The sequence below is a fragment of the Chelonoidis abingdonii genome, chromosome 11 (assembly GCF_003597395.2).
Source record: "Chelonoidis abingdonii isolate Lonesome George chromosome 11, CheloAbing_2.0, whole genome shotgun sequence".
Lineage (NCBI taxonomy): Eukaryota > Metazoa > Chordata > Testudines > Testudinidae > Chelonoidis > Chelonoidis abingdonii.
Genome location: NC_133779.1, coordinates 46602234 through 46625046, shown reverse-complemented (window position 1 = coordinate 46625046; position 22813 = coordinate 46602234). Strand labels below are relative to the sequence as shown.

At 51.4% G+C, this 22813-nt stretch overlaps 3 protein-coding genes across 4 annotated transcripts in view; 1 reads left to right on the top strand and 2 right to left on the bottom strand.

Annotated features, from left to right (window-relative positions):
- Positions 1-1185: 1185 nt before the first annotated feature.
- On the bottom strand, positions 1186-6266 carry LOC116831882 (SLAM family member 9-like). The gene is made up of 4 exons (XM_075070674.1): positions 6209-6266; positions 3086-3442; positions 1847-2125; positions 1186-1313 (listed from the first exon to the last, which is right to left on the bottom strand). Exons 1-4 carry the CDS (start codon positions 6264-6266, stop codon positions 1186-1188), a joined length of 822 nt encoding a protein of 273 aa, XP_074926775.1.
- A 3198-nt stretch (positions 6267-9464) lies between these two features.
- On the bottom strand, positions 9465-20570 carry LOC116831881 (natural killer cell receptor 2B4-like). Its single transcript, XM_032792225.2, has 5 exons — positions 20508-20570; positions 18634-18766; positions 11557-11877; positions 11170-11466; positions 9465-9640 (listed from the first exon to the last, which is right to left on the bottom strand). Exons 1-5 carry the CDS (start codon positions 20568-20570, stop codon positions 9465-9467), a joined length of 990 nt encoding a protein of 329 aa, XP_032648116.1.
- Positions 18700-22813, top strand: part of LOC116831785 (natural killer cell receptor 2B4) — a 34467-nt gene continuing 30353 nt past the window's right edge. Inside the window, exon 1 of one of the 2 annotated variants that reach the window (XM_032792049.2) lies at positions 18700-18787. Coding sequence is in view for 1 of the 2 variants with exons in the window: in XM_032792048.2 (XP_032647939.1) it covers positions 21318-21366 (49 nt within the window). In the remaining variant the exon portion in view is untranslated. Of the gene's footprint in view, positions 18788-20849; positions 21367-22813 lie in introns of those variants that run through there. The other variant, XM_032792048.2, reaches the window with a different exon arrangement.

The window sequence follows — 22813 nt, the reverse complement described above, 5'->3', positions numbered from 1 at the left end:
ACCAGTCCCAGCCCCTTCCACTGATGCGATCGGCACGAGCTGCATCGGCTGCAGGTCTGAAGCTGCAGAGGCTATTAGCAGCTGGTGCCAACCCAGCAAATGAGCCCAGCTCAGAGAAGCCCCCGGGCTGGCAGGCCACAACAGGCCGACATCCACCCCAGAGCTGCTAGGGCTGGAAACCAGGAGTCTCCATGCAAATAATGTAATGTCCTGATTTGCAAATTTGTTGAATATGTCACATCTGATTTGCATAACTCCCCCCACTGGCAAAGATCCCTTCCCTGTCCCTCCTTTCTCTGTGGTGCCCCCCATGGTATCCCCACATCCTCCCATCCCTGTTTTCTCCCCGGGACCCATCACTCTCTGGCTAGCTCCGCCCCTCCCCCGGTCACTCCCTAGTTCCTCCCCTTTCTGTTCTGGTTTTCCCTAGTTTGGACCTGTTGTAAAAATGTCATCCCCCGACCCCCGTCCTGGTCAATGAAGAGATCTAAACGCATCTCCGCATCCACCTCTGCTCTGGTACCGGCTGCTGCTGCATCTCTGGGCCGTCAGGGCTTAGCGTGCATGAAGCACTTAACCGGGGACCCAACAGCCCTCGCGGGGAGAGGGGAGCTGGGCTAGGGATTGGAACTGGGAGGCCTGACTGGGCCTCCCTGGGGGGACAGAAGTCCCTGACAGGAGACAGCTTGGAAGTGCCTGGGATGATTCTTAAATCAAGGCCCCGGAGGGGCAGGAGAGCAACTACAAGCTGAGTCCAAGGGGCAGGCAGACGGGTAACGGGAAAGGGGCGGAGAACTCAGCCGAGTTGGGACAAAGTCTCCTATGTCTTGTGTGTGGTTGGACTCTGATACCCTAGAAAGGGGCTGAGCTTCTGCACTGACCCAGCCAGAGAGCTGAGCCAGGCGAACAGTCCCAGCGGGTGGGGAAACTTAGACTGGAGAAACTGAGGCAGAGCACCGGCAGCACCCTGCCCCGCCAAGAGGTGGTGGCAACCCATTCGCAGTCAGGTGTAGGGGGCTCTGGATGCTGAGCCCCAGCACGGCCGGGCAAAGGAGCGGGGATGGGTCCAAACCCAGGCCCATCGACAGCTGTGCTGCTGCGGCGCCTGTTCGCAGTAGGGGATGAAGATGCAGATGCAGACGTGGCCCAAGCAGCAGGGAAAGCTCCTTGCACTGGCCCTTCAGCTCAATCCAGCCTCTCTTTGTCCCGGATGAGGACGTGCACCATGACGATGGCTGTGACCAGGGCGCCCAGCACCACCAGCAGGAGAATCCCCTTCACCTGGCAATAGCTCGCTGGACTGCTCGCGAAACCTGAAGGAAGAAACATGATGTGATTGGTTCATGCGGGGAGCGATCGGGGACGCTCTGCGGTTGCTGCACCATACACTGCAACAGGTGAAGGGGCCGGGGCACCTGGGAACCCACATCTCATGCTGCAAAGGAAAGTGAAAAAAACCCAGGGTCTCTGCCAATGTGACCTAGGGGCAAATTCTTTCCTGACCCCAGCTTCCTGCCATTGGATCTCATTGTGCTCCCTTTGGCTAGATTAAAGAGCCCTCTGCTGTCAGAAATCACTGAGACTCGTAAGCTTAGATCCAATCACCTGCCAACCTTCTCTTAAACTAAATAGATTGAGCTTCTGAAGTCTCACCTTATAAATTCGTGTTTCCCAAACCTCGAATTCTTGTTGTAGCTCTTCCCTGAACCTTCTCCGAGTGGACAGTTTTTGATCTGCTGTTGCTGTGGCACATTTTACCCCTAAGTGGATTAGCTACAACTACCATCAGAAATGACACATACAGCAAGAATGATTGCTAAGAGGACTTGTTGCTGTAGAATGTCACCTTCACAAAATTCCTGGAGAGAAATTGATTTTGAGCTGCTGCTGACAGGGTTCCTGGCTGTGCAGGTAACAGGTGAGACTCCACTTCTCAGTCTGTGCGAGATGAAAATGGATCCCTCACTGGAGACAACCGTGCTCTCTGCTATCTGGTTCCAGGTGTAGCTCACATCCTCTCCTCCCCCCTGGAGGGTGCAGTGCAGGGTGACGTTACACATCCCATTCACAGTGAGCACAGAGTCCTGCCCGGGGAAGATTTTGATGTCTGACTCTGTCAGTCGTTCTGTTTGGGAGGGAAAAATTCTCATTAGCGATGATAGCTGGTTCTGGTACCTGCTGTGCAGGTGAATTTGGAAATCATGTAATTCTGAAAGGGGGAGAAGATGAGAGAGAACAAACAACCCATGAGGGATGTTGTCATGTCGCTCAGTACACGACTGGAAGCTGCTCAGATACCACGGTGATGAGGGCAGTGGAAGAACCTACACAGAGCGGAGTGGCTGGACAAGATCCAGAGAGGGGTGATGCAAATCAGGTGTGAGTTTGCTATGTAATATAGCTGCAGAAAAGCCAAGAGTGCAGCTTCCTTCTCACTTCAAGGGGCTTTGGATCAGGCCCTGCGTGGTTCTAGCTAAAGTGCTTAAATGTCCCACATAATGGTAGTGTCTCTCAGTCTTTATCCTTGCAGCACCCCTGTGAGACAGGGCTTTAATCCCCTTTGTACAGATGGGAAATTGAGGCACACAGTGGCTAAGTGACTTGCCCAAAGTCATGCAAGAAGCCTGTGGTAGAGCAGGGATTTGAACCCATCTCCCTGAGTCCCTAACGAGAACCCAAGCCCCTGGGTCACCCTTCCAGTCTGAGCTCCACCTGGGTAGGGTTCAGAAAAGAGTGACAAGAATGATCGGCAGCCTGGACAACCTGCCTTATAGCAAGGGACTGAAGAGGCTCATGTGTCCAGCTCATCAAGAGAAGGTTTCTGTGCCACAAGTTATGCAGATTCTCAGGGGACAGGGCTGGGAGATCACGACAGTGATACGAGTATCAAGAGCCTGCCATGCCAGAGGGCAAAGCTCACTTCATCTAGCGCTGCCATGGAACCTGCCACCACAGACTGTCCTCCCTCTGCCCCTAACCTCATCCCCCAGCAACGCCCCTCATGGCAACAAACTGCACAACCAAAATCCAGAACCATCCATCTGCTGTGGTGAGAAAGGGGCTGAAATCTCCATCCGTGACTTACTGTACATGTGCAGGGCGAATCTCTGTAAGATGGGTTTAGTCATTCCCTGTATGGTTATTTGTGCTGTGTATGTGCCTGTGTCCTCCTGGCTTAGGTGAGTGATTTCCAGTGAGTGGCTCCCATCAGAGACTCTCAGTCGCTCTGTGTAACTTTGATCTATAACAGTGAGGGAGGCTTGTTTTCCTGGTACCACAATTGCTATAATTGTTTTTGCATTCCAGACTATGTTGGTAACCCACGTTCCTGTTGGAACCACAGGAGAGAAAGTGACTGACTCTCCCCAAATCCTGTTCAGCCTCATGGGCCCCGACTCTTCTCCGGAGGATCCTGCAGCTGGGAAGACAGAAGAAAAGGAAACTGTAAGATCCAGCCAGAACAAACCCCTCCCCCGCCTCCTATCACAGACGGACCAAGTTCTCCCCCATGCACCTGTTAAAATATCTCCACAGAGAACCTGCCGCAGAGGATAAGAATAAATAAATCCTTCATTGCCTGTATTACTGTAGGGCCTGGGGACCCCCGTCCCGGACCAGGCCGCGAGTGCAAGGTGCTGTACAAACACAGAACAGCGACAGTCCCTGCCCCACAGAGCTGGTGCCCTTTGTTGGCCTCTGGGATATTATACTGCCCGGCAGTTTATTTTTAAGGTGTCTCTTCTTCCCTGGTACAGCTGTGCAACTTTCCTGGGTGCAGGGGGAAAAGCAGGCTGCGCAAGCCCTGCAGCTGGAGTCTAGCACAGAGGTGGGCAAACTATAATCTGTGGGCCACATCTGGCCCACAGGACTGTCCTGCCTGGCCCTTGAGCTCCCAGCTGGGGAGGATGCCCCCGGCCCCTCCCCTACTGTTCCCCCTCCCCCGCAGCCTCAGCTCACCATGCTGCCAGTGGGGGTTGGATGAGGGGCAGAGAGTCCTGGGGGGCAGGCACGGGACAGGGAGCGGGGGACAGTTGGATGGGGCAGAGGTTCTGGGCGGGCGATCAGGGGACAGGGAGCAGGGACAGCTGGAAGGGGTGGTGGTTCTGGGGGGGTGGTCAGGGGATGGGGAACGGGTGGCGGTTGGATAGGCATGGCAGTCCTGGGGGACCTGTCAGGGGGCGGGTGTGTGGATAGGGCTCAGGGCAGTCAGGGGACAGGGAGGGGGGTTGGATAGGGGGTGGGGTCCCCGGGAGGGCGGTTGGGGCAGGGGGTCCTGGGCAGGGGCGATCGAGGGCAAGGAGCAAGGGAGTTGGATGGGTTGGGGGTTCTGAGGGAGGCAGTCGGGGAGGCCAAATGGAAGGGGGCGGGGGCCAGGCTGTTTGGGGAGACACAGCTTTCCCTTCCCGGCCCTCCGTACAGTTTCTCACCCCGATGTGGCCCTCGGGCCAAAGAGTTTGCCCATCCCTGGTCTAGCAAGAGTAGAACTGGGCTGGAAATGGAGAGGGAGCTGTGGTAGGGGAAGAAGGTTTTTAGATGCAGATTAAACAAGCCCCAAGTGCCTCCCCGCCCCTGTTTTCTCTCTTCCTCTTCTGCTTTTTTCTCTTTTCTGCCCTTCTTTCCATCCCCCCTTCTGGTCATCTCCTCGCCCACCAGCAGCCCTGTGCCTGCCTTGCTCAACCCGATATTACAGCAGATACACGTGCACCTGTGGGACAGCGCTGGTCCCCGTGGCGATAGTATCCAGACCCCTCCCTGTCTCTAATGGAGTTCTCCTCCTAACACGGGGTTGTCACCCCCATCTTCAGAGAGGGGACCTGAGGCACAGAGAGACTAAGTGACTTGCCCAAGTCACACAAGGAGTCTGCAGCAGAGCAGGGACTTGACACCCAGCCCACGGAGCCGCCCAGCCTCTCAGCCTTTGCTTCCAGCCCTGACCAAAAGTGGGAAGTGTAAACGCTCACCAAAGCTTCTAATCAGGTTTGGAGCCGCACGGCTGTGTAGTCTGCCATGGATCCAACCCACTGCTCTGTGCTAGTCCCCGACCTGTAGCCAGCCCCTTGTGAAGACCCCCGGCAGCGTGCCAGCCCCCCAGGAGGGTCACTCTTGTCTGCAAGAGCTCTCAGCTCGGCAAACTTTACTGTCCAGCTCTGTTAATGCACCCGCTTTATGATTTGCAAAATACCCGTTTTACCCTGCTCCATGCAACTCAGCCAGTGCGTCTCAGTCCGGACCTGCAGTACCCAATGCTATTCCAATCCAGAGCCCCCCCCACAGCTCTGTCTAAGCATGTCATACCCGCTCTCCAGTACCCATGCTGCTGGCCTTAATCCCCTCCCCAGAAATGGTGATGTGCCTGGAGCCTCCTCCGCATCTCCCGTAGCTGCGAGTCTCACTGAGACCCGGTGGATGTGTCTACCATGCAATCGGGGGAGTAGCATCACTGAGCTACCTTCCATCAATCCGGCGGGCTAAGAATAGCAGTGAAGCTGGGCTGGCACAGACTGGCTCTCTGAGTATAAGCCAGCCCTGATCCCTGGGTACTACTCAAGTGGTTAGTCCATGTTCCCGCCCATGCTGCTGCAGCTTCACTGCTATTTTTAGCTGGCTACTTTTCCTCTTGCTTACTGGAGTATGCCTACAGGGGCTGCAATCACACCTCCCGATTGCTGTGTAGATCAGGGGTCGGCAGCCTCTGGCACAAGGCTCACCAGGGTAAGCACCATGGCAGGCTGGGCCAGTTTGTTTACCTGCCTCATCCGCAGGTTCAGCCGATTGCAGCTCCCACTGGCTGTGGTTCACCACTCCATGTCAATGGGCGCGTTGGGAATCCACAGCCAGCACATTCCTCGGCCTGTGCTGCTTCCCGCAGCCCCCATTGGCTGGAGCGGTGAACCGCAGCCAGTGGGAGCCGCAATCGGCCGAACTTGTGGAAGTGGCAGGTAAACAAACTGGCCTGGCCTGCCAGGGTGCTTACCATGGCGAGCCGCGTGCCAGAGGTTGCTGACCCCTGGTGTAGACAGACCCTCAGTGAGCCCAGATGCTGGATTTTCTGTTAATATCTTTTCAAATAAAACTAGGCTATCCATCCCACCCGGCTATTCACCCACAAACAACCAGCTTCATCAGATCTCAGAGACTTCTAGCTACGACCATGAGGCTGGCCTGCTGGCTTACTGCTCTTTCACCCTGTCCTTTAATTGTTACTTACCTGCAGCTTGGAAAGCCAGCGGGAGGAAGAGAAGGGAAGGCTGCAGAGGCCCAAGCATCGTGGCAGCGCAGGACGGGACAGGCTGCTGAGCCAGGAGTAATCAGTCTATAGAGAGGATATTCAGACCAGCTAGGCAAAGAGCTCGGAGTGGTTGGGCAGGAGGATCTTGTGACTCCTCTGCTGAAAGGTATGTAAATAATACAACCTCCAGGTGGTGTGCAAATTTCCCTCACGGTTTTCTGCAGAAAACCAGCTGCTGAACGGATGCAGTCTGGCTCCTAAGAACTCTGCAGAGCACATGAAACTCTGTGTGTGTGAGACTGAAGCTGAGCAGGGTTTATGAAGAGGGAAGGTTTTGTTGCTCAACAAAGGAAGTGGTGTAGAGACAACAGAATATTCATAGTTTTGAAAGCTTGGTTTTTAATGGTCTTCATAAGACCTGGTTGAAAAACCAGGGAACAAATCAGACTGATTTCTAGGGACATTTTGCCCTGGCTTGTTGCAGTTCAACATTTCTGTGACATTTAAAAAAATTCTAATCACTGCTGTAGCTGATCATGATGGGTGTGTGCGGCAAGAGATAATTCTGGCTGCTCCCAATGTGCAGGACATTGGGGAATTTTAAATAGAGCTGGTCGGAAACTAGGTGGTGTGGGCTTGCAAGGAAAACAGTGATTAGAGGAAAATGGTTTGTGGGGATTTTCAGCAGAAAGTTTGAAAGTTTGGTTTTGAAACTTCCCACAGTGGAAAATGGAAAGTTGTTTTGTTTGTTTGTCTTCAGCAGCCAAAACTGTTTCAGCCACAAGCTTGTTTTTGAGAATTTCAATTTTCGGATGGAAAAATCAAACTGTAGTGTGAAGCAACCACTTCCTGTGAACATTTGCCTTTGGCCAACCCCCCAGTTTTCTATATTAAAAGAACCCAAACCTAACCAGAGCCCATTCTGATGGGAAACATTCAGCCAGCTCCAGTGTTAACGGGTCAGGGCATTGGTGACCCAGGAAGGGACCTGCCTGGGCAGCCAGCATCACAGCACTCGTGCAATGGCAGCTTTGCAGAAAGGGAGCCTGGTTTAGTGCTGGGGCAGATACCTGTCATGAGCTTTATGGGGATAATTCTGACTGAGTGCAGGGGACAGGACCGGAGTCTCCTAGTGTAGAAGGGAGGCAGCATTTCCTAGTGGTTAGAGCCCTGGACCAGGAGATTTGGCTTTGATTCCTTGCTTGGCATCTGGGTGATCACGAATAAGTCACTTCCCCACCTTCTGCCTCAGTTTCCCCATCTTTAAAAAGGGGGAAATGATAGTGACCCACTTTGTAAAGCATTTGAACATCTACTTAGAAGAGCAGGTATTATTGTTCCTGGCAAAAAATGATTTTTTTTTTTGTAGGGGCCAGGAGTTGTTGGGAGTTGCATTAAAAGGACAGTTATCGGAGAAGAGATTAAAGGGAACATGTTCCCATTTGTGATCTCTCCCCTCTGCCCCCTACACATTATTTGCAACCATCCCTGGATCAATGGTTCACTGGTGTCTCTGAACTCTGGTTTGTGCTGGTAGAAATTGCTTCCAAGGCATGTTCCAATGGCTTTTCTAAATGGCCGTTCACAGCCGTTCCCTGATCCATGAGGCAGCCTGGCTAGTGTCACCCCAGCTGGGTGTGACAGCCTGACTTAGGGGTAAAACACTTCCACGCGGTGCTGGCTGCTCCGATTTCCCAGTCGGCCACCAGCAGCATTTTCATTGGTGGCCTGATTTTCTCTCTCATGACTGGAGTACAAAGGGGGCGCCGCAGGCATTCTGAAAAGCTGTACAATCCCAATGTGCTTTTCTAAGTTTGGGGAGTGAAATGCCAACATGGAAATGCAGCCTCCTCTGGGATGGAATGGGCCAGTGGCTACTGTGCACCAGTAAACAGTGTTTTTGGGCGAGGAAGCCTCCACTGCATCTGATTAAAGTGGAGGGGAATGCAGGGCACCAATGGAATTCACCAACACTTGGATTTAGCCCCAGCCCTAATACCTTGACTGTAGCAAAGTGCCCAGGGATCCCTAGACAAAACCAACAGCAGTAAATAGCAGAACCTCGCCCTCTCCCACTGTGACATGCTCCGGATTGTAATCCGGACTGTGGAATCTCTGTGCCCTGTTTAACTCTCCTGCCCAGGCTGTCTCTTACACTGCTCTGCCAGTGAGCAGCAAACCCCTCCAGGCTCTGGTCACTTTGCACCCAGCAAAGTTACCTGGAGGCTCTTCCAAGCCACTTCTGAACTGCATACAGGGAGACCCCAGCAAATCCCCCAGCCTTGCACCCCAGAAATGTGCGTCTTACACCACTCAAGGCCTTCTTGATCAATACAAGCTCATTAATGAGTTCGCCACTCCTTCAAATGGTAATGGATATGCCCCAGCCTCTGTAATCTGAGTGGATCCCCCAAACACTTTAGACAAACTCACTGGTTTAGATTAAACATCGAAATAAGTTTATTAAGTAAAGAGAGAGGGATCTGAAGTGATTATATGTGGTAGGCGTAAAGGTCAGAGTTGGTTACATAAGAAATAAAAAGTAAACAGGCATCCTAAACCCTGAACTTCATCAGGCTAAACAAGATTGGAATCAAACACTTTTTCTCACCCTGCTGAACAATGCAGGCAGGTTGCAGTTCAGAGTTCATACTAACTCAAAAGCTCTCTCGTTTGGTCCCTCCCCTCCCCCAGTTCAAGGAGATTTCTCTTTGTCTTCCCAGTGAAATTTCTGCCAGGTGTCAAGATCGGGGAGGAGAGAGAGACCCCACCCAGGGTGATGTCATTGTCCCTCATTTATAGGGTTCTCCAGGTGCTTGAAAAATCCATGCTGTGTTCTGGGGTTAGGCCGCCCCATAGCGTACGTGCCTGAGCCACTGTCTTTGTTTACAATTCCCCTGCTGTAGAATAGCCGGGGATGGCTGTTTAACGCCTGGCTGGGTGTCGGTCACTCTTTTGATATCCCTGAGGAGCTGCTCTGTGGGCGTTTCCCAGACTCACAACATATTTCAGTAACCAGCCTACAGCGAAATCTCATAACTTCATGCACAGTGCAACAGGACAGTAATGCTCAACAAAACCCATCATAATCCTATAACAGTGGTGAGTATGTGGGTACAAGGGGTTACACGGGGTATGTCACAGCCGTGAAACAGAAATCCGATTCCTTGGTGAGAACTGACAGATTTACCAATTGCTAAAACACAGCAGTGAAACCCATGGAGCTGTGCCAGCGTCAGCGTAAACCCCTGAGCCCGGTGACAGCTGCTGCCTGAGACCTTCCTTCTCCCTTTTCATCCGGTCCAGGCCCGTCTCTGGTTAGGATGTGAGTCGCTGCTGTCATGGTGACCATGGCCCCCAAGGCCCGGAGCAGCAGAATCCCCTTCACCGTGCAGTAAGACAGCAAGGGGCCTGGAAATGAACAGACACGATGGCAGGGGGTGGAGGAGGAGGCTCGGGCACAGACCAGCTCCATCCGTCAGAATTGGGGCTGTGGCTTTGCCACAGATACCAGGGCTCCGTGTCTGTGACTTTCTAGGCTGGCCGCTGGCCCGGTAAGGAGGAGAAGTGCAGTGGGGTGTGTGGGGTGTTGGAGCCCTGCCCTCACCCTGCAGTGGGACTGGGCTCAAGTCCTGAGCATGGCGAACTGGTGCCCAGGCTCGCAGCACAGCTCAGGTTTGGCACTGTCATGACAGGGGTGGCCAGACCCAATCTGAGCCAGTGGCATCGCCACCCAGCGCTTGGGGCTACAACACCCAGAACAGGAAGCTGGGCCCAGCCTAGGGTGACCAGATGTCCCGATTTTATAGGGACAGTCCTAATTTTTGGGTCTTTTTCTTATATAGGCTCCTATTACCCACAGTCCCCGTCCCAATTTTTCACAGTTGCTGTCTGGCCACCCTAGCCCAGCACCGCAGGACAGGAGCTGCATCTGTGGGGTGTGTGTGCGGCAGGCTCTCTCTCCCATCCCCCCGGCTAGAGGCTGGTGTTACGAGGGGGTCTGGTCCTCTTCAGTGGAGTGAGGAGGAGGCAGCTGCAAAGGAGGAAGGGAAGGACAAAGACGCTGGGACTCTGATTTTGGGGTCCCCCCTCTGAATTTGAGGTGGGGTGAGGAGACTTTACTCACTATTTCCTCCAAACCCGTGATTTGTACTAAACTGACCATGACTGCGCGATGATGTTTTGATATCCTGCCGCGAGAAAACTGCCGCCCTAGAAGAGTTCTCTGGCCCCATCTCTGTAGTATCTGCACTTCACTGTCTGCAGTGTCTCTGTCCTCCCAGCACCCCCGGGACGGTGTCACTTGTCCTGGGTCTGTACAGTACCTAGCACCGGGGCTCTTGAGCCAGACTGGCCATGGAAAAACAACTAGGAAACTGAGGCACTGAGAGATTAAGGCCCAGACCCTCAAAGGTATTTAGGCTCCTTACGTCCAGTGGGTGTTAGCGGCCTAAATACATTTTGACGATCTGGGCCCAAGGGACTTGCCCAGGAGAACTTAGCGAGTAAGAGCAGGGAAGAAACGCCGGTTTCCCAAAGCCCAATACCCTAACCACTGAGCCAGCCTTCCTCTGAGCCTGAGCTGGGAGCTGAGAAGGAATCGTTAAGTTTCCTCAACTGAAACCAGTTGAAGAGGTGGCAGGGTGGGGATGCTCAGAGGATCTCACTGGAAGCAGGAGACCCCATCAGGGGCTGTGTCAGACCCTGGGGTAAATTCTAGCTCTGATGAATGCAGAAATCTACAGGCTGAATCCGGAGCCTCTTCCTCCTACTTTACTCTGGCAAAAATATAACTGAAAAATATATTATTAAATACATAACAGGTGGAAAGAGAACGGACTGCCACTGTAAGGCCCTGTTGTGCTGCTAGAGGAGAACAAAGTGGCCCCAGTGTTAATGACACTCAGGCTCCGAGGTTGCTTATACTGAGGACTATTTACCTGTAGCTGGGGAGTTGCACAATGGATTGACATCTGCAGCGTCTGCGGCCCAGCTTGCTCGGTTACTAGCGTTACATCGGTAGAAGACGTCACTGCTGTCTGCGTTAATCACTACATGCAGCAGGGATCGGTTCCCAGGGAGCTGTTGGTCCCTGTCAGACGGGATCCAGGACGTGCCTCGGGACCAGCTGTAGGTGACTCTGTCAGCGCCAGGCACCGAGCAGAACAGGGTAACGCTGCACTGGCCGAGCTCTGGGTGTGCAGAGAGCACCGTGAGGTTTGGCTGCCGCACTCGGTCTGAAAGGAGAGACCCTGGTGAGAGATGCTGAGGAAGGCGACTACTATCAGTGACACACACTAGGGAAAAACGTGATCTTTGCTACTCACTAAACACAGAGACACGGAACTTTGTGATGTCGATACGGCCTCCTCCAGTTTCAGTTTGCAAGGAATATAGGCCACTGTCTGACTTCTTAACGGGATCAATCTGCAGTGAGAGATTGTCAGGGTGGAAAGTGACTCTGTTGATAAAATGTGGGGTTGACCCATGGTCAGGGGGTTCCCCTTTATGAAATGTTACAATCCCATACGTCTCTGCTGAGTCTAGTGTGACCTCCCAGGTGATTTCTGTCCAAGACTCCGGCAATTTCAGTGGCAGTAACTGGACGGATTCCCCTGCAATTGCAGCCACTTCCGTTTCTTTACAACCTGGGATACAAAAAGAAGGTGAGTGAAGACATTTCCTGAGCTCATCAGCGAAATATAGGCTAAAACAAGACCATTCTTAGCCTGGTTTAAGGTGAACTTAGAGCTGCTCAGAGGCACTGGGTAGGCAGCCCTGGAGAAGGAAGGCTCTGTTTATCCACAGAACAGGTATGGAACAGGTGCTATGAGCCTCCCACAAACCTGACTTAGAGAAACTCTCTCTAAGGATGAGCAGGGACAGCTGCACTTAAATACCATGTAGGTCTCTTGGATCTGTAACAGTTTGAATTAAAATACGGGACTTTTCACCAGTAGCTCTCAAAACTATTCACAACAGAGGTAAAACAGCCTTATTTCTATCTTGCAGATGGGGAAATTGAGGCACAGAGTGGTGTAATGACTTACCTGCGGTCACTCAGAAATCCAGTGGAGCGGCCAAGAAGAGAACCACGTCTCCTGAGTGCCAGCCTAGTGCTCCCTACAGATACTCTGTAGGCCAGTGGTCTCCAAAGTGGGGTGCACAAAAAGGTCCTTGGGGGTGCGTGGGAGGAGGAGCACTATTTTTTTTTTTTGCTTCAGCAGTTTGGGCGGGAGTCCGAGCAGCTTTTTGTTTGTTTGTTTTGGCAAAAGTGGTAGAGCTGACACGGCAGGGGGTGCGTGCTCAAAATTTTTTTGCTGATGGGGTGTGCAATCAAAAAAGTTTGGAGACCACTGCTCTAGGCCAGCTGCAGCTGTATAGTTAAACTTCGAAACAGTGGCCCTTAATTCTAATCTGTGCTGGGTGTCACTGTCATTTGCACGCACTCTGAGGTCCTTTCACAGGGTGGGGCCTTAGGGTATGGCTACACTTGAAACTTCAAAGCGCTGCCGCAGGAGCGCTGCTGCGGCAGCGCTTTGAAGTGTGAATGTGGTCGCAGCGCCAGCGCTGGGGAAGAGCTCTCCCAGCGCTATACATACTCCATCTCCCCATGGGGATTAGCTTGCAGCACTGGGAGCTGTGCTCCCAGTGCTGCAGCACTGTTTACACTGGCGCTTTACAGTGCTGTATCTTGCAGTGCTCAGGGGTGTGTTTTTACACCCCTGAGCGAGAAGGTTGCAGCGCTGTAAAGCGCCAGTGTAGCCAAGGCCTTAGTGTAACTGAGAATGAGGTGCGGAAAATTCAAAGTTAGGATTCCCCGAGGAAACACCATTTTCATCCAACCAAAAGTGTTTTTAATTAGGGCTGTCGCAGTTAACTCACGCAATTAGCTCAAAAAAATTAATTGTGATTAAAACAATTAATAGCGATTAATAGCACTGTTAAACAATAGAATAGCAATTGAAATTTATTAAATATTTTTGTATGTTTTTCTACATTTTCAAATATATTGATTTCTGTTACAACACAGAATACAAAGTGTACAGTGCTCACTTTATATTTTTACTTTTGATTACAAATATTTGCATCGTAAAAATGATAAACAAAAGAAATAGTGTCAAGTATCAGAGGGGTAGCCGTGTTAGTCTGGATCTGTAAAAGCAGCAAAGAGTCTTGTGGCACCTTATAGACTAACAGACGTATTGGAGCATGAGATTTCGTGGGTGAATACTCACTTCATCGGATGCCTGTGAAATAGTGTTTTTCAATTCACCTCATACAAGTACTGTAATATACTCTCTTTATTGTGAAAGAATAACGTACAAATGTAGATTATAAAACTTCACAGCCTACAAGTCCACTCAGTCCTACTTTTTGTTCAGCAAATCACTAAGACAAACAAGTTTGTTTATGTTTATGAGAGATACTGCTGCCTGCTTCTCATTTACAGTGTCACCTGAAAGTGAGAACAGGCACTCACATGGCACTTTTGTAGCAGGCGTTGCAAGGTATTTACATGTCAGATATGTTAACATCCATATGCCCCTTCATGCTTTGATCACTCCAGCTCTAATCTACTCTTGGCTGATCTGAAATTATTATTATCAATATTGAGTTTCTGATAGTTTTCTTTCAATATTCTTTTAATTAGGAGAATATTTATTCAATGGGGACAAGAAATATAATTATTTTAGATATTTTCCCATAGCAATAAACCAGTACTATTACAAACCTTGGCCTTAAAAAAAATTGAATATTTTGCAAAACAGAATATTTTGAAAAAATTAAAATTTGTGGAAATTTTGATATGGAAAATGCTAAGCAAAACTATTCAGCACATTGCTAGTTCTGTGAACTATTTTTTTCATTTTCATTCTTTTCTTTCCTACAGCAAATGGAATCTTTTTCCAAAATTGCAAAATTTGATTTATTTCTGAAAATAAAAAGCACTTTAAAATTATTTTTAAAATAATTTCAATGAATTCCATGAACATTCACAACAAAAATCATTATGGGAGGAAAAAAAATTAAATGACAAAGTTTTCAAATTTGGTGAAATTTCTATTTTCATCTGCTCTAGTTGTAATTTAACAAACTTCTGGAATTGTTATTTATAATCCCTACTCAGGGCTCTGGATCCAGATCAGACATGGGGGAGGGAGACCTGGTAGTAGCAGAGGACTCTGATGCTTTTATGTGGAGCTGCCACTAGATGGGGACAAAGACCGGCACTGTGCTAGAGCAGGTTACAAGCTCTTAAAGGTGTTTTTCTACATAGACTCAAGGGCGGCTGACGATCATATTGCAGCCCCTTGAATGGGTGATTGTGTCTGACTGTCTCCAAGCCCATCTCTCTCTTTCTCTCTCTGTCTCTCTCTCTGCCTCAGGGTCCTGGGGAACGGTGGGTCTTGCTGCCAACACTATAGCAAGGGGAATGGCTGCAGCCACAGAAATATTTTTGTCAATGTCTCCATGCAGGTGCTTTAGTAGTCAGGTCCCTGATGTGATGGGAACCTCAAAGGGCTGAGAAATGCAACTAGCATCTCAGGGTCCTGGCCCAGCCTCTCCATAGCCCTTAGGTTGGCAGGAGAGGGGAGCTTGGGCCTTCCTAGGGCTGGTAGTGACTGGCAGTAGCTGGAACAGCATTTCTGAGTTTTTCATCATCCCCACCTGTGGTAACCTCTGGGGCCAGGGTGTGCACAGGCAGAAGGGAAAATAAACAGAGGCTGAGAAGATCCTGGGCCTGATTCTCCATCGCTTTGCATCTTGCAGGGCCATTTCCTCTAGCGCTAAGTGAGTGTGAAATGTCATCATTGTGAACCGGGGACATTTCACACCCAAGGCAATGGAGGATCAGCCCTTTCTGGGGCTCCATTCCCCAGTGGGCTTGGAACATCTCAGCCATCACTAGTGTTGACTCAGAAGATCAGGCAGCTGCCTGGAGCCACCAGGAGAGCAGTCATGATGCTGCCCCTGCCCACCGCCCTGCTACCCCTAGAGACAGGGGCTCAGTGCATCCCCTGCTGCAATACAGCCACCTCGCAGGAGTCCCCGTCTGTCCTCCCTGCAACGCTGTGCCCCTGACTCCTCCTTTTCCCTCCCCCAAGTCCTCCTGTCTCCCAGCCCCAGAGCCCCCCATCGCTCTGTGCTTCTCCTTTCGTTATCCCAACCCCGCTCCATCTCTTTCCTTCTCAGCGTCATCTCTCTGCCACCTGCTGAAGGGAGATGCACGCCCCAAAGCCCAGGGACTCATCAAGGCCTGCCTACTGCTCTCCTGGCCACCCTGGGCTCTTCAGAGTCTGGACAACTTCCCACTGGTCTATCCCCCAGCTGCTGGAGAGGATGGTGGGGACCCAAGTGCAGGGTTTGCAGGGGATGCTGTTTGTCACCGGTGGTTTCCTGCCCTGGAATTTGGGCAGATCACTCACCTAGGGGCTGTAAAACCAGCAGGAGCAAGAGAAGGGAAGGTCGTAGAGCCCCCTGCATCCTGACAGCGAGGGGCAGGCAGAGTGGGCAGCCGTCAGTCCATATAACGGGTGTCCTGACTGAACAGACTCAGAGCTGGAGCGGGTTGCCCGGCAGGGTCTGGCTAGCGGCCCTGAGCCCTCCTTTTCCTTTCCCGAAGTCGTCCTGTCTCCCAGCCCCAGAGTCCCTGATGGTGCCGAGGTGCTGCAGAGAAATGACCTGCCCCACAGCTCTGCAACTTCCCCTGCGAGCTGCTCTTTCCTTTTGTGGTAACCCGCGCAGTGAGCTCAAAGCAGCCCAGGGCGCTGGGCTGGGGAAGGTTCCTCTTACTGGCCTCGCTCAGGGCTGAGAGGGGCAGCGGGCATGTCTGAAACGGTCACGGCTCCTTCTACCTTTGATGGTTCTGTCTATTTCATCGCAGAGCTGTCACGCTAGGAGTTGTTTTAGATACAAGAAATAAAAATGGAAGGGCAGCAGGGACCCCCCTAACAATATCCGAGCTCACAGTCCTCCACTGAGATACCCACATCTGCCATCTGGTTGGCAGCCCCTCTCCATTATGTAACCTCCCTTCCCTCCCTATGATGAGGTAATGCAAATGGAAGCAGATGACTGTAAACCAAACGAGGTGTGTTTGTTGAGGGGAAACGGAGGTACATAAATGGGAATGGGAAGATGCACAAACATTAACTGAAACTCATTTGCTTTACAGGTGCAGTAGCTCAGTGAATGTGTGGCCTGAAGCCAAGGCCCAGATGAGTCCCACGTGGAGTGGAAGGTGAGTAAAACAGACAATATCACCCTTCTCAGGGGCGCTCAGGAGCTCAGGACGAGCAGCCCCTAACTGAGGTAACTGCCAGCCTAGGATGGATTCTCTGGCGCCAAACCCCTCAGGGGAGCCCTGTAGAAGCCCCGGGTCAATTTGGTCCAAACTGGTCCTTGTTCACCACTGGTGCCACCACTGACCTTTGAAAAGGGTGGGAAACACTCCAACTGCCCTTCTAGTCACATGACCCAATCCTCCATGTTGGGTCATGTAGTGAGGTGGCTGCCCCACTCCTGGAGAACAGGGGTTAAAAGCGGCCAAGCGGGGCTGATTGGGGAAGCTGTGGCAGCTCAATTAGGGCCCAGCTGGCCCTGATAAGAGGGCTGGAGGCCAGGAGCAGGAGCTTTGCTCTAGCCCTGGAGGGAGAAGGAAGAGCAGCCTGAGAGGAGGGTACCTGAACTGGGCAGTGCTGGGGAACAGGGCAAGGGAGCTGGGGAGCTCCAGCCTGGTAAAACCCCAGGCTGCAGGCCTTGTTGAAGGCTATGAAAGGTACTGAAGCTGCAGAAATGCAGCCTAGGAATAGGCAAAGGCAGCAGGTCCTACCCCTTTCCCAGTGATGAGTGGCCACTGCAGACTGCAGTCTGCCCCAGGGAGCGGGGGCTAGATGACGACTGGCAGTAGCCACTCAGGCGAGGTGGGTGTAGAGGGTTGGGGGTGCCCCTGGGATGGGAGACCCAGAGTGTGGGGGTACTGCGGGGCAGAACCCTGAGGTAAAGGGTACCAGGGTCAGGAAGGACACAGGGCCAGTGGCAGGCGAAACAGCCGCCGGCAGAGGGTGCCCCAAAGGCTGGAAAGAGCTAATGCCCAAGACGACCAACAGGAGGCACCGCGCTGGTGAGTCTTCACTTCGCTACAGGTCACAAAATGGATTTCATATAATTACAATAAATCATAATGATCTACACAAAACAAACAAATGTTAAGTATTTGCCTCTAACAGTTGAGGGTTGGGTTCTCTGGACACCAGGCCCCCGTTATCTCCCATGTACAAGAGCCTGAGATTGGGCCCCCAGTGCACCCACATTCACGGCAAGGCCCCTTCCCGCTGGCAGCGAGGGGTCAGGGGGCTCAGTGCCTGAGTCACTGGGAGCCGAGTGCCAGGCCGTTCCCTAGCCAGAGGCCTGGTCACAGGGATCCAGTGACTCTCAGCATGGCCGCAGCGCGGGGCGTGATGCCAGGGCAGCAGCTCAGGCTGGGAGGGAAATCCAGGGCTGGTTCCAGCAGGAGGCGCTGAGCATGGGGGGGATGAGGCTGACCGAGCCTGGACCCATGTGGGCAGCTCCTGGCCTCCCCTTGCAGGTCTCCCGCTCGCTGACCAGTCCCAGCCCCTTCCACTGATGCGATCGGCACGAGCTGCAATGGCCACAGGTCTGAAGCTGCTGGGGCCATTAGCAGCTGGTGCCAATGTAGCAAATCAGCCCAGCTCCGAGCAGTCCCTGGGCTGGCCAGGTGCAGCAGGCCCATGTCCACCCCAGCTTGACTGTAGCAAAGTGCCCTGGGATCCTTAGACAGGACCAACAGCACTAAATAGCAGAACCTCACCCTCTCCCCATGAAACAGAAATCCTTGATGAGAACATGATAGCTTTAGCAATTGCAAAAAGTGCAGCAGTGAAACTACGGAGCTGTGCCAGCGTCCCCCGAGCCCGGTGACAGCTGCTGTCTGAGACCTTTCTTCACAGGCTGTACCCAGAGGTAGGGAGCAACATTCACTTCCTTGGGGGAGTCATACCTCGCAGAGAGTGCTCAGCTCTGTTCTCTGTTTTGTCCCCTGCCCCCACCATCAACACAGAGTGCCCCTACAGCCAGTCAGTATCGAGATAGCCCATGTAGGCTGGTGCCAAAGATCACCTAGCATTTCCTCTCCAAAGGTTAATGCAGCCATCACTCTGGGAAACTTGTCTACATGGCAAGTTATTCTGCAGTACCTGTTCCTGATTAACTCCATGTACGGCTGCTCTTATTCCAGAATAAGAGTGTTTTATTCCAGATTATCTTCATCCATTTAGGAAGCACTTTTAAACTAAAGTGCTTTAAATTCACACCCTGTCTTATTCCAAATGAACTTTCATGTGTAGACAATCCTAAAAAAGACAATCCTCAACACTCACCAAACGCAGAGACACAGAACTTTGTAAAGTCATCATGGCCTGATCCACTGTCAACGTAGAGGAAACAGAAGCTGCTGAATGACTCCTTAAAAGGACTAATCAGCAGTGAGAGATCCTCTGGGTGAAAGCGACTCTGCTGGCGAAGCGAGAGTTTGTAAGTGCATCCCCCTCCCCTTCCCTCCTTGTGAAGGTTAAAAGCCAAAGTTCCTCTGCCGAGTCCAGTGAGAACTTCCACTTGACTTCTCCATGAATCTTTGGCCTCTTAGCTAGTGGTAACAAGACTGAGCCCTCCGCAACTGCAGCCACTTCCATTACTTTGTGGCTTGATGGTCCACAAATACCAGGAGCCAGGTGGTGGGTAAAAGGTTAACGGATTGCAGAGCTTGTGGGGGAAGTGTGGGATAAAATGGGAACATGTCAATAGCTTGGAATTTGGAACCAGGGTGAGGGGTTCGGTAGCCCTGGAGAAGAAGGTCTCCGTTTATCAGTGGAACAGGTCATATGAACGTCCCCCAAACCTGACTTTGACCCGCTGACTTCAATGTGTAAGATGAGGCATTTGGTTAGGGGGCTTGCTGGACTGGGGCCAGAGGGCACATCGCCTTTACAGGATGAAGCCCTTTGCCTCCTCCAGATCTACTGACCCCGATCTCGTGATGTGCAAGGGAGGCTAAGTGCATGTGTAACGTACATGGATCCCTTAAATAGCCCCCATCCCTGATTTAACGCGCGTCCGCTGTTGCCTTGACCTGTAAGCAGAGGTGAAAGGAAGCCAGTATGGTGTACCGGTAAGACAGTGGCTGCCGGTACACAGCCAACTGTGTCGGCAGGGCCACTTATTGGGGGGGGAGGAAGAAGGGGCATCCCAAAGATGCCCCCTCTCCCTTGCCCAGGACCTGCTACCCGTAAGTCCATTAAGTTACTTTCACCCCTGCCTGTAAGTGACAGTCCCAGACACAGGAGGCAACTTAAGTAAGTGCTGAATGTCAGCAGGGGAATGGGTCTTATTTATAGCCCCTTCAGACACAGGGCCCTGCATCCTGCATGGTTTGGCCTGTGGGAGGCAGAGAGATGCTGACCATCAGGCAATGCTGCGGTGGGGAAAATCCTACCTATGTGGCTTTATAACTTGCTTCCTCCAGTCTATTCTCCTCTGTGGTCCAGCCCAGGGTAAGCAGGTGCGATCACCACAAGAAGTGTGAAACTGCATGGGGAAACAATCTCTCTCTTTTTTAAAAATGAGACTGTTAGCTATATAAAAATTAGGGGAGAGCTTAAGGGTACTTGAATAAGCTAAGACAGGCAATAGGGGCTGATCAGGGAATAAGATGCCTGGATTAGTCACTAAAGGCCTGCTCCTGCCCTACTGAAGTGAATGGGAACTCTGCCATTGAGATCAGGGGTCCGGGACCCAGTCCTGCAAAAGCTGGTGCATGAGCTTAATTGTATGCACTGTGAGGCATCCCACTGCAGTGCACTGAGCTACGTGCAGAGGCCGGTGCAGACTGAAATCAGTGAGCGATGACACCCTGCACCAGCTAAAATCATCCTCCCTGCCATGCGTAAAGTGAAGTGTGTGCATAAGTCTTTTCAGGATCGGGGCCTCTGGTGGGGACTGAAACGATGGTGCCACTGGAGGTGAAAGGCCCCACTCTGCCCTACACACTCTTGCTCTAGAGCATTCCTCATCGGCACAACAGAATGAATTCTGGTCAGGGTTTGGTAGGTGGTAGCATGGGCCAGCCAAATGAGACTTCGGACTCCTGGGTTCTGTTCCTGGCTCTGCCGTGGACCTGCTGCATGTGTTTGGTCAAGTCACTGCCCAATTCTGTGCCTCAGTTTCCACATCTGTAAAATAGGAAAATGCTACTTACCTTGGCCCTGAGCCTTTGGAAATGGGGTCTATAATAGCCTGATTTTGTCAGCCTTAAAACCATGCTGGAAGACTCATCTTGCCCATAAGCAGATGGGTGATTGCTAGGCGTGATGGAGCTTCTGGGCAGGTAAATTAATTTTGTGTTATTACCGATGCTGTCGCTGGGTTATTTCATTTGATCTTGGGTCTGTTTATAAATGATATGTGTATTGTAAGATAGTTACGGGAGTCCAGAGTATCGCACTCTTCTAGTACAGGGAGGTAAAAACCAAAATAAATAAATGAAAGGAGCTTTCTTCATAAAGTATTTTGTGGTTTGCAACTGAAAAGTCCAGTTATGATGAGAAGCAATTTTTTCCCCAATTCTTCGCAAGTCACATCTACCCTCCTACTGGAACTAGTTCTTCCCCATTGCTGCTCCTGGAACATTTTTTAAACACTTCTCTTGCAAACTCTGCCTGGATTGGAAGCGGCGAGCAGCAAGGCGCTTGCAAATAGCATGGCTCGGCTTGGTTGCTAGCGTGTGTTGGGGGCTTTTAAAGGAAGCTGGGAGGATATGGCGCGTAGGCTTTTGTGAGCAGAGCGGTCAATGTTCTATTGTGAAATGACAGGGCTCACTGCAGAGAAACCACACGGAGCAGAGGAAGTCGTTGACCGACCGTCTTGAAGGTGTCTCTTTTCTGTCATTCGCTGTCAGAAATTCGCCTCCGCTGTCATCTCAGGGTGTCAAGAGCAGGGAGGGCGACATGAAATATTCTAGCTTTTAACAGCGACCGGTGCAGCTGATTCTCTCTTCTGGAACCGGATCATGAGGATCTCCTTGTGCCTGTTGCTTTTCTCTGTGGTCCATGGTGGAGGTATGCAGTGTTAATTTTTACATCAGGTTCGAGGGAACCCCATTACCTCACCAGTCATGTCACCAAGTCTGTGCAACAGATGGGGGTGGGGACTACATGGCTCAAGAGCTCAGTTGTAGGCTGCAGAACACTTCACCTGGAGGGTGTCAGCTCAACTCCACCCCAGCTTGGTGCCCATGCAACAAGCCTGGGGGGGTCTCAGTCCTGAACGGACGAGCCTCCTCGGCACAAAACAGCCACTGAAGCTGGGTCTGGTTATCTCCCCTTGTTGGCACCTCAGCAGAACAGTCCAGGCCCAAAGGCTCGGCTCCCCTCCCTCAGCCCCAGAGCAGGAGAGAGGGAAATGGATGGGAAGGGAGAAGATGGTAAGAGTGTGGTCTTTTAGCTTGATGGTGGAGCAGTGCAAAGGGAACGGGAGTGCAGGCAAAAAACTGGCTCTTTGCATCTTAATTTTTTTTATGGCTCTGCAATGAGCCGTGGGGATAATTCAGAGCAGCACCTGGGCAAAGGGCAAATTGTGAGAGTCGTCTTTAACCCCATTCTAGGGGTTGATAGAGAATCTATTATACATCTATAACAACTCCAGGAGCTTGTCCTCGGGTGGGGTAAATCAGCATAGCTGTATTTACTTCAGTGGAACGATGCCGATTTACATGCGGGGAGAATCCAGCCTCTTGGTTTAGCTAAGCTGTGCCATGGGCTTGAAATGCACCATTTGCAAACACGTATATGGAAAAAAAGCTGCCTGAATGTTTGCAAACAGCAGCTAATCAGAAAGTGAACCCAGGCTCATTCGAAACTGTGAGTTGATTTTGGCGAGTTGTTTGCACTTGGGTTTTCACACCGTTGAATCAGCTCTGCAGTGGAATAACAGACCTGAATTGCACAGACACAACAACTTTCTTAAACTCTGGGGACAAGGCTGGGGGCTAAAGTCACTGGCCTAAATCTTCCCAAGTGATGAGTGATTGAGATGTTTCAATTTCTAGAGGCCTTCAAGGGATCTGTCCTGAGCAAGCATCCCCTGAAACCCAGCTCCCTTTGAGGGGTCTTGAGTCGGGCACCCACGAACGGAGATGCCAGGGATAGCCACTCTCTTAAAATTCAGGGTGATTCGTATCATGCTGTCAGCTCATCTGGGGCTCTGCACACCATTTTGTGTCATGGCCACAGAGGGGAACATTTTCAAAACACACAAATCCCTCTGGCTTTCAATAAGGCTTAAGGACCAGATTTTCAAAGGTGTTTAGGTGCCTAAAGATGCAGAGAGCTGCCTAGAAGAATTTTCAAAATTACCCTGGCACCTAACTCACATAGGCACTTAGGTGCTTTTCAAAATTCCACTAGGACACCTCAGCATCTATGGGAGTTAGATGCCTGGGGGGATTTTCAAAGTCATTGTGATACCTAGCTGTATCTTTAGGTGCCTAAATATTTTGGAGAGCTG